Genomic DNA, 13323 nt, shown 5'->3' with positions numbered 1-13323 from the left:
CCTTACATCCCAGAAATGTTTTGGGTTTTTTTTTTTAAATACTTTTGTGGAAAAAAAAAACCCAAACTGAAACAGCAGCTTGAAAACTTTTAAGCGAAACAAAGCAACTTAAGGAGAGTGAGAAAAACGCTGCCTCGTGTCACGGGGCAATCCACAGCCAGGGGACAGCATTATGTATAAATATGTACGTTTATCTAATCAAACGTGTCCTTTAGACGTATCTCAGGGAGAACATGCCTACAACCGACATCACTCTGTTTCTATCCACTCACCTCCTGTTTGTCCCGTACTAATTAAACAACGCTAATTGATGCCAACTGCTCATTAGAGGAATGACTCCGAGACAGGGACACGTCACCTGTCGCCCTCCTCGAGGAGCTGCCCCTTTATTCCTTCTAAAACACAGGTTTAACACCACCACCTATAGCCGGGCACCTGCCAGTCTGGTATAACCTGCGTTTTACCATGGCCTTAAACTTAGTTTCTTAAAAATAAACTGTCTGAATAGACTTAGCAAATGGAAAAACTCAGGTTTTGTATTAGAAAAACAAGCACTGCAAAACAGCTGGGTTGGGGGAGCGGGATAAAACCTACTATATTAAAAGTAAGAGCCTGACTTGAACACACGCTGTTCCACTCACCGAGGTTTTCACTGAAACCATTCGGCATTTCTCACATATCTCAAAAAACCCGTCACTCTCCCGCTGGATGGCAGTGGCAGCTCACAGAGACGCCTGCGCCAAGCAGAAAAGCGGTAGAGAGCAGAATAAAGCACCACCAGACAGCTGCTGTGCCTTTTTTGCTCTGTTAAAGCCCATTTCTGTCAAGATCTGGCCGAGCGGCGCAGCAACCGCAGCCTCCCACTCCTCATACTGTCCCGCCTGAGGAGCGCTAATGGCGGCCGCGGCCCCTCACACCCCGCCGACCAATCACCGCTCCGCAGCGGTGCCACGTGATCTCCGCCTCGGTAGCGATGGCGCCGGGGCCACTTACTTCCGCCTCGGCAGTAATGGCGGCTGCTTGCTCTTCCGCTTCGCCGGCGCTCCTCCCCGCCGTCACGTGGCCGGCGCGGGGGCAGCACCCGGAAGTAGCGGCCGGCGGCGGGTGCCCCCGCTTGGGCGCGCCGGGGGAGGAGGAGAGTGGCGGTCCGGCGTCCCGGTGAGGGGGGTAGGCGGGGGGACGCCGCTGCGGAGACAGGCCTGCCCCTCTCCTCGGGGCCCTGGAGCGGGGAGGGGGCCCTGAGGGGCCGGGTGGGCCCTGAGGAGACCGGGGAGGGGGGAGCACTGAGGGGACGAGTGGGCCGCGAGGAGACCGGAGAGGGGGGAGCACTGATGGCCCAGGTGGGTCCTGAGGAGACTGGGGAGGGGGAAGCACTGAGGGGCCGGGTGGGCTCTGAGAAGAGCGAGGGGGTGTGGCCCTGAAGAGTCTGGGGGGGTCCTCTCAGGCCCTGGGACAGCATTACCGCTGGACGAGGCTCTCCCTGAGGGGTCGGGGGTCCATGAGGAGACGTCAGGATGGGGGAGGACGCGTATCACGACCCCTGAGGGGCCCCGGGCCGTGCGGTGTCTGGCTTGGGACTCAGCCCCGCAGGGAGCCCAAAGCTCAGCCCACCCCTGCGCTGGGTGTTCATCTCCCCGGGGCGGCTCTCGGGGGAAGGGGCTGCCGCAGCCTGTGCTGCTGAGAGGAGAGCCTGGGCTGGCAGTGCTGAGCGGGGTTTTGCCCGCTTCTCCCCACAAAGCTCGGGGAGTCGGCTGCAGTCAGGGAGGAGGGATGGAGGAGGGGCTGGGGTCGTGGGCAGCCTGGTGGGAACACCACTGGTGGAGAGGGGAAGGTGCCCAGTTATCCCAACTCTTTTCCCTTATTGCCTCTGTTTGGTGTTCATAAAGCACCCGTAGCCCTGGAATTTCCTCTGCATCTCCTGGTGTTTGCCCGTAGTCGGCTTTTGGTGAGAGTGTTGCTGATTCAGGTCTCTTGGCCCATGGGAGTGGGCGCTGCGTGGCCAGCGCAGCAGGAGAGCGGTTGCGCGGTGGCCCCGGCTCACACAGACAAGGCGCAAGGAAGAAGAACTCGTCTAATCTACTCTGGCAGGGTTTCCTCTCTAGTGGGAGGAACAAAACCCTTCTAAATCAATAACAAGTGGAAAGTGTTACTAATGTAGTGGGAATAACTCACAAGAAGAATATTATCAAGTGCTGTGAACACATCCCTAGGTGATTCTTCCTTTAGGGGAATTAGTTTTAAGAGGTTAGAGTCCTTCATGTTGTTTGGTTTTCCTGAAAATGAAACGCGGGTCTTTAGAGGCTCCGTCATAAACAGAATCAGGTTCTTTGTGATTTGAGTTACCTTGGGTGGCTGGTTCCCTGTTTCGTGTTCATGGTTCAGCTTTTCTGTGGCTGGAAGAGCATGTAGTTGTTGACACAAATGTTTGTGCGTGCAAATTTAATGCCTCGCTTCTGTGCCAAGGGGAAAAAAAAATTCAGTAATAGGGCATTGACTTCAGAAAAAAACATCTATAATCAAAGAAAAAACGTTTACTATTGCTTTAAAAAAGGAGCAATCCTTAGGCGTAGGGCTCGCAGATGCACCTTTATAGGTACAGGAAAGGAGCTGGTAGAAACCAGCCTGAGTCCTGGTGACCAGCAATTTCCGTCGCAGATTTGCAGGTGAACTGGGAAGCTCAAAATCTAGGCTGCAGATGGACTCTTAACCTGCTCTGGTGTGAGCCGAGGGACGCTGACAGAAGAAAGTTCATCTGCATCCATGCCTGTTCCTTACCTAGTCTAATGATAGACAGCTTCCTGCTCCCAAGTGATCTGCCAGCCTGCAAATTAGCTTAACGGCGCTGAAAGACTCAGGTGACAGAAAAAGAGAGGTGATCACAGCGGGAAGATCTTGCTGACCCGTTATGGCAACCAGAATTATTAGCAGAAAGTCTCCCTCTCCTGCGCCTTTGTATTTGTGCAGTGCCTAGCGTAGCGAGGCCCTGAGCATGACTTGTGTTTCTTGGCCCCGCTGTAATGTAATACACAAAGAGAACGTGTTGTTTTAAGGCATTTGCTGTAATTTTTTATTTCTGCTGTAACTGTGGCTTACTGAATAGCTTTTTGATCACCAGTTAATGCGTGGTTATAGAAAGGAATTTGTAGACTAAACTGCTGTTTCCTTTCTCTAATGACCAGCTGTCCCCCTTGATCCAGTAATGCCTCTTTGTGCCTGCTCTGCCTCACAGGCTGGTGGAATAGATGTTTTTTACCTCTGTAAATTTACCTGCTGCCGGATGATGACAAAGAGCAGAATAGTTGATGCTGGCCCCAAAACAAAGCCATGCAAAATTGAAACAATGTCCACACAGCTGAGTGCTACCTCTAACACCCTCGTTAGACACGAGAGGTGTATCGCCTGCTCTGTGGAAGATGTGTGTTGTCTTGCAATTTAGAAAGTACTTCCCCTTTTAAAGTTCATGTTTTCTGTACTTGGAAAATGGCAAATGAAGACTGAAAGATGAGGAAATTGTACATAACTGTTAATCCAGCTGTAACCCAATCAGGTAGTTAAATCTGCACGCCAGCAGCTTTCCTGCAGGGAGAAATGAATTGGAGGGACTCGCAGAACACACCAAGGTCTTATTTTATGAAGAATTAAGAAACAAAACCTATTGATTTATACTTGGCAACTGTTAAGTAACAAGAGTAAAAGTTGCTTTGTTTCATTATGCTCGGTGCTGTGTGTGAATGCATGAAAATAATCTCCTGAGGCAGTTGGCTTTCAGGGTAAAGCTATTGAGCCTGCAAGCTTCCAAACTTTGATACCATCTGTTGTAGAACTGGAAGCTAATGGGCTCTCTCTGCTTTAAAAAAAAAGTTAAATCTACAAGTTACCCAAGTGTTTATTACAAATGAGTGGAGTATTGTAAGACGTGGTCATTATCTCTGCTAGGGCATTCTGGCTTGAGAGTGAATTAGCGGCGTTTCTGTGTGGACCCAACTCTGAATCGATTTGTTCTGTATTAATGGGTGTGCTTCAAAGGTGTCTTTGTTGGTGACTCCTGACAAGGGGCAGCTTCTGTGTGGGTAGAACTGAAACTTCAGAGCTCTTCTGTAAATGAAGCCTCAGATCAGGTGGTGTTCCTGATGCGCTTTGGGATTCCTTTGGGTCAGTTATGCTGAGATGGGAGAACGTGGTGTGAATACTTAGGCAGTAGTTTGGTGAAATAATATAAGTCTATTGTCTGAACTGCAGAGTGAATTGTATGAATACTTATTAGATTTAAACTTGGAGTGCTTTATAAATTAAAAACAAACTGAAAGCGTGCTTTAGCTTTTTAAGCCGCTTAAAGCCTGCAACACAGTTGTCTACAGCTTGTTATGCGGGAATGCTGTTGCAAAAGCATCATCATTTTGTAACAAGGCTGGTACAGTAAGGCAGTCAGGTGATTGTCTCTTGGGAGAATAATTAAATGGTTTGTGATGAAAACTGAGGATAAGTAAACTTGGCGCGAGTCAGGGGTAGTACAGTCAACTGATAAGAGCAAACTGGCCCTGCAAATGCTTTATGTACACAGCGCAGCTTTTGCGTGCTGCCTGCGGTAAAGCTCTTGTATTGATTTCTGACTTTGTCTCTCTCTTTCAGGCTGACCTAAACTGAATTTTTTCTAAACATCATGGGAGAGATTAAAGTCTCTCCTGATTATAACTGGTTCAGAAGCACAGTTCCTCTTAAAAAGGTATGTACGGCTGTGATTGACTTGTGGGTGAAATGTCTCCTCTTGCTTTGCAGTGGGGGAGACTAAGCTGTTTGGTTAATGCAGAACGGTTGTGGCTGTGCTAGTGACCTGGCTGATCTCCTGAAGGGTTGTCCCACATGTCATATGGGTGCATGAAAGCACGCTCTCAATTTTCATGTGCTTCTTAGAGGTCACTTCCACACACGATGGTGGGGAGCAGAGGCTCGCGGTTGTGAGCCACAGCAGCAGTACCTGGTATCCTGATGCCAGCCATGCCTGAGGAGGAGACTCGGAGAAAATAGCTTGTGCTGGGGACCACATGCGTGGCCTCTCACGGAGCTGCCTGTGTGCGCTGCACCAGGGCAGGGTGACTGACCCGGCTGCCACGCGGCTGTGCTGCCAGAGCCACCTCTGCCATTCCTACCCATCATCCTCAGGCTGAAGCAGAGCACCTGAAGGCAACTTCTCAGCAGTTGGGCTGCACACAATGTTCCTGAGAGTGGAAAGATGCCTTAACCACAGTGGAAAAAAACAAACGGTTTCTTCCGCTGTGTGTCCTTTAGATGTCTTCTGCTTAATCAAACTGTCCAACCACTTTCTCCTCTTGCTTGGATTTCTCCACTTCCTTTCACTGAACCACACAAGAGTGTTTGAGGTGTGCAGTGCTCCAACTTCTCTCTACATCCTGAGTGGCAGAGGGCATGGAGTACAGTACTAGAATGCAGCTCCTGATCTGGGCGCTCTCTCGCACGTGGCTGTGCAGATGAGGCGTGCTGAGGCTGTGGTTACAGACTAACCTGCAGCAGCAGCCTGGACTCCTGCCAGAGTGAAGGACAGTCTTGCCTTTACACCCCAGCCTGCTGCTCCCGCAACGTGGTCACTCATGTAACCATACAGACTGAGCAGAGTCAGTGACCTGTCTTGCTTGGGGGTGTTTTATGGTTTGTTTTTGTGCTGGCTTCCACCTGGTTCAGTTCCCTGTTGTGGATGGCTCTGTGGGCTGCAGGAACACGGGGATGGTGCTGGCAGCAGAGGTGAGAGGAGCAGTACCTCTTAGCACAGTAAGTTGATTGCCATTGGGCCACTTGAAAGGGACTGTGTCCCCAAACCTAAGGAACAAGACTTAAATGTGCCTAGCGTTATTTCCACTGAGTGGCGTGTAGCTTTCTTTAAGAAATTACCATTGTGGAAGGGCTGTAGGATTTCCCATTCAGGGTTTCTCGTTCATTTGTGCCAGTTTGTGTCTTCTGTAAATAAGAAAGATCCATTGCTGATGATCGTGCATGTGTTTTCTAGGCTCTGGCTGTCCAGCTTCTCTCTGTTTCTGGCCAGTACCAGATCTGCTGGGTCTATTTGTGTCATTGCCTCCAGGCAATGCCTCAGCAAAGCCAGGAGGCAGCATTTCAGCAGAAGGACATGTGGGTGCTCTGAGGCGCTGCGTTATGGGACGCAGTGCGGTAAATGAAAGGAGATGGAGGTTGTGGTTACAACGGAACGCGTTGGTGCTGCCGTGGGGACTGTGTGACGCTGCAGCTCGCTGCCAGGGGCCACTGCCTTCAGCTGCTGCTGACTACTCAGGATTTCAGAAATGGGGATGTGTAAACTGAAGCTGCTGTTGACCTGGTGACCTTCAGACTGGGGAATCCCTTGAGTGATTCAGCCTACTCAAAAGTAAAGTGATGCGACAGTGATAATTGTGGGGTATGAAGAAGGTAGAAATAAACAAACTAATCCTGCTTTCTGGAGAGAGGAGAAAAGAAAGGCACAATTTGAAGATGTATTTAATCTCTGAAGCAGTCTTTAGGAATACATTTGCTTGCGTTATCCCCCCAAAAGTATAGGCAAAGCATGTGCAGTACAGAGAAGGAATGACCAACCATCGCTACTGCTGTCAGATCGACCGAAGGAAGCGGAGCCGGAGTGGTTTGTTTGAAAACAGGCTGAGATAAAAGGAGCGGGAAATGCACGGCTTCATCGCCCTTCCTACTCTTGGCAGATATAGGAAGTACAGCACAGAAAATAACATTTTTAAACTAAGCCTTTAGCTTTGCCTGTCAGCCTCTGTTTGCATACGCTGCGTGGTGTCTTAAATAAGTCCTTCCTAAAAGTCTTCAGCAGAGGACACCCTGGCTCTGCTCAACTCAAGGGGGAACTTCTGCCCTTTGTTTCAATGCGGTGCAGATTTTACCCTCTCTGTAAACCGTAGGCGATCTTGCTTGATCCACCAGAACAACAAAAAGGCTGGTGACGTACCAAATCAGCAGTTAACCACGCTGATGTCCGCTTACACAGCGCTTAGCCTTGTTTTGGAGCTGGAGTTAAACTATCCGGTGTGTGGATAGAAATCAAATAGAACAATTGTCTAAACCCAGTGATTCCTTGTTGGGCTCAAGGAAAGAATCGTTCTCTCTCTCAGCCTCGGTTCCCTTGACATGAGCTAACTTTGGTTTTATGATTTCACCTCTGGAAATGTTCCTAGAGGAAAAGTTTGTAGTAGTCACTGACACCTACCCTGAACTGATCTGAAATTACTGATGGAGTAACAGCTCCAAAACAGTGAGGCCGCAGCTCGAGTTGTCTGCAAAGGATTGTTGTTGCAGGGGTTGGGAGGGCTTTTGTGCAAGGTTTATTTTAAAATGGTTTCAGTGGTCTGGAAGCTCTGGTATGCAATCCTTCTTTTTTTTTTTTTCTTTTCTTTTTTTTATAAAGACTTTACAAAACAACAGCATCATGTGATTTCTCACACGATCTCAGAGCCTGAAATACTGGCTTTATTACAGACAGATTTTTTTTTAGTCAAGCAAATCTGATTTGTGATACCCTGTTCTCTGACTCCCTGAGAAGCTTAACTGCGGTGATGGAAAAGCGAGTTGTGCTTGCATATTGCTATTCAAAAAGCTATAAAATCTTGACAGAGAGGAGATGAATTCCCGCTGTGTGACGCAGGCTTTCCCCAGAGGTTTGTGCTTATTGGTCTGCTACGAGCCGCACACTTTTGCCGGGCTGTGGAGGGTTGAAAGAGCATCCTAAATATACACAACAGTTTGCTGGTAGAGCAGGCCTGCAAAAACAAGTCAGGCTCCCGCATTGCTAGAAGAGAAGACCTTTACCTAATTCCTGTACCTTCAGAGATACTAATTGTGCTAGGACTTCTAGCTTCTGTCCCAAGTTGGGCGCTGTATGAGGAGCTGCTCGTTAAGCAGCTCACATGTGGATAATCTCCGTCAGCCAACCGTGTGTCCCAGGCACTCCACATGCTCCCGAGATGCTGCCAGATGATGGAAGCATTTTTCTTTCCAGGTCAGCTTTGTAGTGCTGCTTTGGGAGTTGTGTGTGTCTGTGTTTCTGGCAGCAGGCTATAACTGTTTGAGATCAATAATTTGTGGTGTTAGCTGCTTAATTCAGTAGGCTTGCATGCGTCCGGCCCTGTAACCTCTTTTTGTCCAGGGAATGCAGATGTCGATGGTTGTTTATAAAGCTGCCCCAGGGGGCAGTGCTTTTTCCAGCCTACAGCTGTTGTTCTCAGTACCTAGAACTGACCTCCTGGGTCTCTCCCCCGGGCCATGGGGTGGCTCCTTTCCCAAGCATATTTTTCTGCGTGTGGAATATTGCATAAATCTGATCCTTTGGGGCACAGTCTTGCTGTCCCCGTGATTTATTTCTGTATGAATTTTCAGATCCAGATGAACTGTCGTTCTGACTAAGGCACTCCGAGTTGAAATCCAGAGCAAAGCATTGCAAACTTCGGTTAACAGCATTTCCTCAGAAAGGAAGAGAGATTATTTTTTTCTGGGTGTAATTTCTGAAGTGAAGTCCCTCACTGTAAAACCAGCACTTCTGTTTCCAGCAATATTCACACAAACATTGTAATTAGAGTTAGTGAACAGCCTTTGAGAAGAAAGCTATTGCAAAGAGGAGTACAAGATGGTGTTGTTCAAAGGGGTCTGGAATATTATATTGACTAGATGACAGAAATTTTGTAGAAGCAATCCTGGAAGCTGGCTGAAGAACCTCATTTGTCTTGTGTGTTTTTTCTCCCCCCCGTGCCTCTCTTTTTTTTCCAGATAATAGTAGACGATGATGACAGTAAAGTCTGGTCACTGTATGATGCGGGACCTAGGAGCATTCGGTGCCCGCTCATATTTCTCCCTCCTGTAAGTGGAACTGCAGATGTGTTTTTCCAGCAAATTTTGGCACTGACTGGATGGGGCTACAGAGTTATCGCTGTGAGTATTCTCAGTCCTGTGTCAGAATTAGTGTATTTGTGCTTGTTGCTCTCATCAGAGGCTGGACAATGAAGATGAACGTCTTAGTGTTGACTAAGGAGAATCCCCAAAAAACCTGATTTTAAGTTGTATTCCAGAGTATGCAGCCTGCAGATCCAGGCTGAAATCCGCTGTACGTTTATGGCACCGTTTACCCACAGCCTTGTGCGTACACGTTATTAACTTCTCGGTCTGTTTGCTCCCTTGTGTGCCCTGGACACCGCCAGCTGGATCTTTGTTAGCCGTGAGGCAAGTGTATGGGTTAGTTCAGGGTTTCTGTGGTTGCCTTAGGGATGGTGGATAACCGGGTTCTTAGCCTGCCTAGCTGCAAATTCAAAGTCGCTCCTTAAAATCCCAACAGCATGCTGTTTTCTGTCTTTTCAGTTCCTGAGCTGAACTGAAACAATTTATTTGTACAATGTTTCTGCCAAACCCTATGGCTTCAGGAGTACTGCCGTATCTCTAGCAGCAGTTAATATTTTCTGTACCTGCCAACTTTATGTGCTATGAAATCGCTGAAAAATCATTCCAGCCTCTCCTCCCATTGATTACAGATGAAGCAATGCTGCACTTTCCCCAACAAACTTGCTCTGCGGTGCTTTCAGTTGTGTATTTTTGTGCAAGCGAAGGGGAGGTGCTCGCACCCTCTGCCTGCAGGGACCTTGCTCAGGAGCTGCAGCCTCATGGTACAGGAGAGGCAGGTTGCGGTCTTGAAACCTTTAACGTGAGAATTGGTGTGACTTTCAAGCGCTCAGCTGCCAGGTACTGGTCAAAGACCAGCTTTTTCTAACTTCTTATTATTTTAGTTGCAGTACCCGGTGTACTGGGATCACCTTGAGTTCTGTGATGGATTCAGAAAACTGTTAGACCACCTTCAGCTGGACAAAGTGAGTGCTCCGAGACGGGGAAATGGCTGTGTAGTTGCAATAAAAACCCAATGTTTGAAAGAGTCTCAGTTAAGAGCAAGTGTATAAAATACGACACAAAAATGTAGCCTATAAATAAAGAGGCTGCGTTGCGATTTTACTGTTAAAACAAGTTCATTTTTGAAGGGCGAATACCCTTGAAAATTGTCATACTTGGTCTAAGTTCAACCTTATTAAATTGTATTGGTTAACTAGCTTTTCGTGAGATCCCGTGGAAGTCATCCTCCCTAACTCATGTAGTACGGAATACCCCAATAAAGTTGGCTTGGAATAGCTATTGAAGACAAAGTGAAACGTTTGGGGTTTTTTCTTAAGCTTGATGAGCACACAGAAATTTGAACTGTGACCTGGAAGCACTTCCTTTTTTCAGTATTTATCACGTTCGTGTCACACATAAAACCAGAAGCTGAACGGAAGAGTTTGATTCTTCTAAGAATGGGTTACGAGGACAGGGTGCAGCTTCCATGACCTATTTGTGTAACAAAACGTTGTGCTTAGAGGTCACTTCTTTCACAAGTGTAACATGATCTGTTTGGTTGTTTGCTTTTCTTGAATTAGGTTCACCTTTTTGGAGCCTCTCTGGGAGGCTTCCTGGCTCAAAAATTTGCTGAATACACACACAAATCCCCGAGAGTTCAGTCTCTGATCCTGTGTAATTCCTTTAGCGACACGTCTATCTTCAACCAGACATGGACAGCAAACAGGTAAGGAAGACTGAGACAAGCGATCAGACCCGTGGCATTGATTTTTTTGTAATGAAATGTGACGCTGATGTGGTTGGACACGTGTCTAACCCGACTGCAGCCTGGGTGAGGGAGGTGTGAGATGGAATACTTGTGCCTTTTAAAGCCACCCCACGAGGAAAATGGAAATTTTCACAACTGGGAGTGTGGAATTTGACAGACGAGTCATCCTGTGATCCTCTGTGGTCAGATTTAAGAACTCGGCCTGTTTTCCATCAAAACCATTTAGAGTGGGGAAAAGTGTTATTCACCGTGTTTAAAATACGCTCTTGCGATGTAAGACTAACAGCTTCCCGGAGCATTTCAGGCACCTCGCTGCCGGGTTTTCCATCTCTCTGCTCTTAAAACTGCTTCAGAATTTCATTTGAAGTTAAAGTGCAAAGTCCGTGTGAGGAAAGGGAGCGCTTACAACAAAGCATCTTAATGTTGGAGTCCTGGCTGCTTGAAGATTGTCGCATTTTTTTCTATTTTAGCTTTTGGCTGATGCCTGCTTTTATGCTGAAAAAAATTGTCCTTGGGAACTTTGCATCTGGTCCTCTAGATCCTGAAATGGCGGATGGGATTGATTTCATGGTGGACAGGGTAGGTAGCTGTGTGCGCCGATGGCTGCGATGTGAATCTCTCTAGAAGGTTTACTCATTAAGAGACTGCAGTATTTCTGCTGCTTTCTTCATTTACTTCCCCGGAAGGGAGGAGTAAGGAGCGGATCCTGAGCGGGTGGTGGCTGTCACAGCCCTGGCAATTTAACCGATGCTGTGACCCTCTGCCTCACAGCTTTGTTTGTGAGATGAGAAGAGAAGCAGTGAAGAACCTGGGGGAGAAGAGGAGAAAGTGCTGGGACATGTCCCTAGACCATGCTCTGGAGGCAGGAGCAACTAATGCACCATGTTTTAAGCATTTGTCTCGTGCAGAGAGATACTAAATTGGAACTATAATCTTCATCTGAAGCGCAGTCATGTTCCTTTTAAAACTATCTTCTCTTTGGCTGTATTGTTAATATTGCATTAACTTCCTTCACTGAAACGTGGTGTTAATCACTGTTTCTCTCTACTGAAAGCTGGAGAGTCTGGGCCAGAGCGAGCTCGCTTCAAGACTAACCCTCAACTGCCAGAACTCCTATGTAGAACCTCATAAAATTCGAGACATCCCTGTAACCATCATGGATGTAAGTTAATCTCAACGTAATCCTTTTATTTAAACACTGTTTCCTCCCCTTGGCGGGTGGGGTCTGGCTATTCTGTTAACAACTTCATAAATATTTGCAGCATCTAACTTTACAATTAGATAAGCTGCCTACTGACTGGGCAACACCGTGATTCTTCTGTGTTACATTATTAATCGGGTATTCTGTGCAGTGACCCAGCCATGCGTTTACATATCACAGCATTAGCTTTCTAGCTGTTGATGCCTGATGTCTTTGCTTGTTTTCCATTTCATTAACGCTGTTCCACAGAGGAGCTGAGAATTGCTTCTAGGAGCAGCATCTATCCAGTCTGATTTAATAAGCAAAATCAGATTAGATTCAGAACTAACCGCTATGACTTGTTACGTAGGTGTTTGACCAAAGCGCGCTTTCGACTGAAGCAAAAGAAGAAATGTATAAGCTTTATCCTAATGCCAGAAGAGCTCATCTCAAAACAGGAGGCAACTTCCCCTATCTCTGCAGGAGTGCTGAGGTCAACCTCTATATTCAGGTGAGTCTCTGCATTCAAACCCAATCTAGGAACGCCTTTAGCCAGAAGAGCAGGAGGAAACTCCTTTCCTGTGCTTGCTCTTGTTTCTTAACCCGCCTGAGCTCCTGGCTGCCAGATTGCCATAGAGCAGGACAGGGCTGGGAGCAGCCATGGTCATGGAGGGCTTTGGGGGCTTGGCCGTTGCCCATTTTCTCTGTCCTCTCTCTGAGCTCTTGTACTCCGGAGCCGTGATCTCATCCTCACAAAAATTACTTGTAAGGAATGTTTCCGTTTTACCCAAACCTGATGCTTCTACACCTGTTTCAGTGTTATTTTTTGTGTCCAACAGATCCATTTGCTGCAGTTCCACGGTACCCGGTACGCAGCCATCGATCCCTCCATGGTCAGCGCAGAAGAGCTGGAAGTCCAGAAGATCAGTCTTCACACCAGCAACGAGCAGGACGAGCAGTAGGTTTTGGAGTGCCGGTGACGATGAGGAATCAGTTTGGTGGTCTTCCTGTGTACAATCAACTATTCCCACTCTGCCTTTTTCCTTGCGTTAGCCGATGATCACTGTGTGATTCCAACAGGATCAACAGTCGGTGAACGACCCACGGACAGAAACCTCCAGCAGTGTAACGGGATAGAGCTGTAAACCTCCAGCAGTATAATGGGATAGAGCTGTTTAATTTTTAGTCTTTGAATTCAAGGAAGCATCTTTCAAGACAACAGTTTTAAAAACAAAGACGTTTTTGCTACCAAAGTCTTCACTATCATGTTCTTAAGCAGAACAGTATTTCTTTTTATATTTTTCACTGGGCTGTATATATTGCCACACGCAGATTGTGTACTTATAAGCTGACATATATTTTTGTTGAATATTTGGTTTAGAAGATGTTTAAGTGCCAACGTTGCCATCACTTATTTGCTTCATATGTTGTGTTTAAGTTAGCTTCTATTTGAAATAAAGCGTTTGAATTTTTAACTTTCTTG

General features: G+C 47.2%; 1 protein-coding gene across 2 annotated transcripts; it reads left to right on the top strand.

Moving 5' to 3' along the window:
• The first annotated feature begins 1049 nt into the window (after nucleotides 1-1049).
• SPG21 (SPG21 abhydrolase domain containing, maspardin) lies at nucleotides 1050-13319 on the top strand. Of its 2 annotated transcripts, none has more exons than XM_063346407.1 (9): nucleotides 1050-1158; nucleotides 4630-4723; nucleotides 8788-8949; nucleotides 9795-9875; nucleotides 10473-10618; nucleotides 11131-11239; nucleotides 11715-11822; nucleotides 12211-12351; nucleotides 12680-13319. In XM_063346407.1, exons 2-9 carry the CDS (start codon nucleotides 4661-4663, stop codon nucleotides 12800-12802), a joined length of 933 nt encoding a protein of 310 aa, XP_063202477.1. In that variant the 5' UTR covers nucleotides 1050-1158; nucleotides 4630-4660; the 3' UTR covers nucleotides 12803-13319. The 2 variants fall into 2 exon arrangements, with proteins under 2 accessions (XP_063202477.1, XP_063202478.1); XM_063346408.1 differs by lacking the exon at nucleotides 1050-1158 and adding an exon at nucleotides 1300-1340.
• Nucleotides 13320-13323: the final 4 nt, after the last annotated feature.

The sequence above is a fragment of the Chroicocephalus ridibundus genome, chromosome 9 (assembly GCF_963924245.1).
Source record: "Chroicocephalus ridibundus chromosome 9, bChrRid1.1, whole genome shotgun sequence".
Taxonomy (NCBI): domain Eukaryota; kingdom Metazoa; phylum Chordata; class Aves; order Charadriiformes; family Laridae; genus Chroicocephalus; species Chroicocephalus ridibundus.
This window is presented reverse-complemented; position numbering and strand designations above follow the sequence as displayed.

Bases quoted from the DNA above. Each gene is read 5' to 3' on its own strand.
- SPG21 (XM_063346407.1), top strand. From the start codon at position 4,661: ATGGGAGAGATTAAAGTCTCTCCTGATTATAACTGGTTCAGAAGCACA. The intron at 9,876-10,472 runs GTGAGTGCTCCG...TTCTTGAATTAG, and splicing joins ACCACCTTCAGCTGGACAAA to GTTCACCTTTTTGGAGCCTC. The intron at 11,823-12,210 runs GTAAGTTAATCT...CTTGTTACGTAG, and splicing joins TCCCTGTAACCATCATGGAT to GTGTTTGACCAAAGCGCGCT.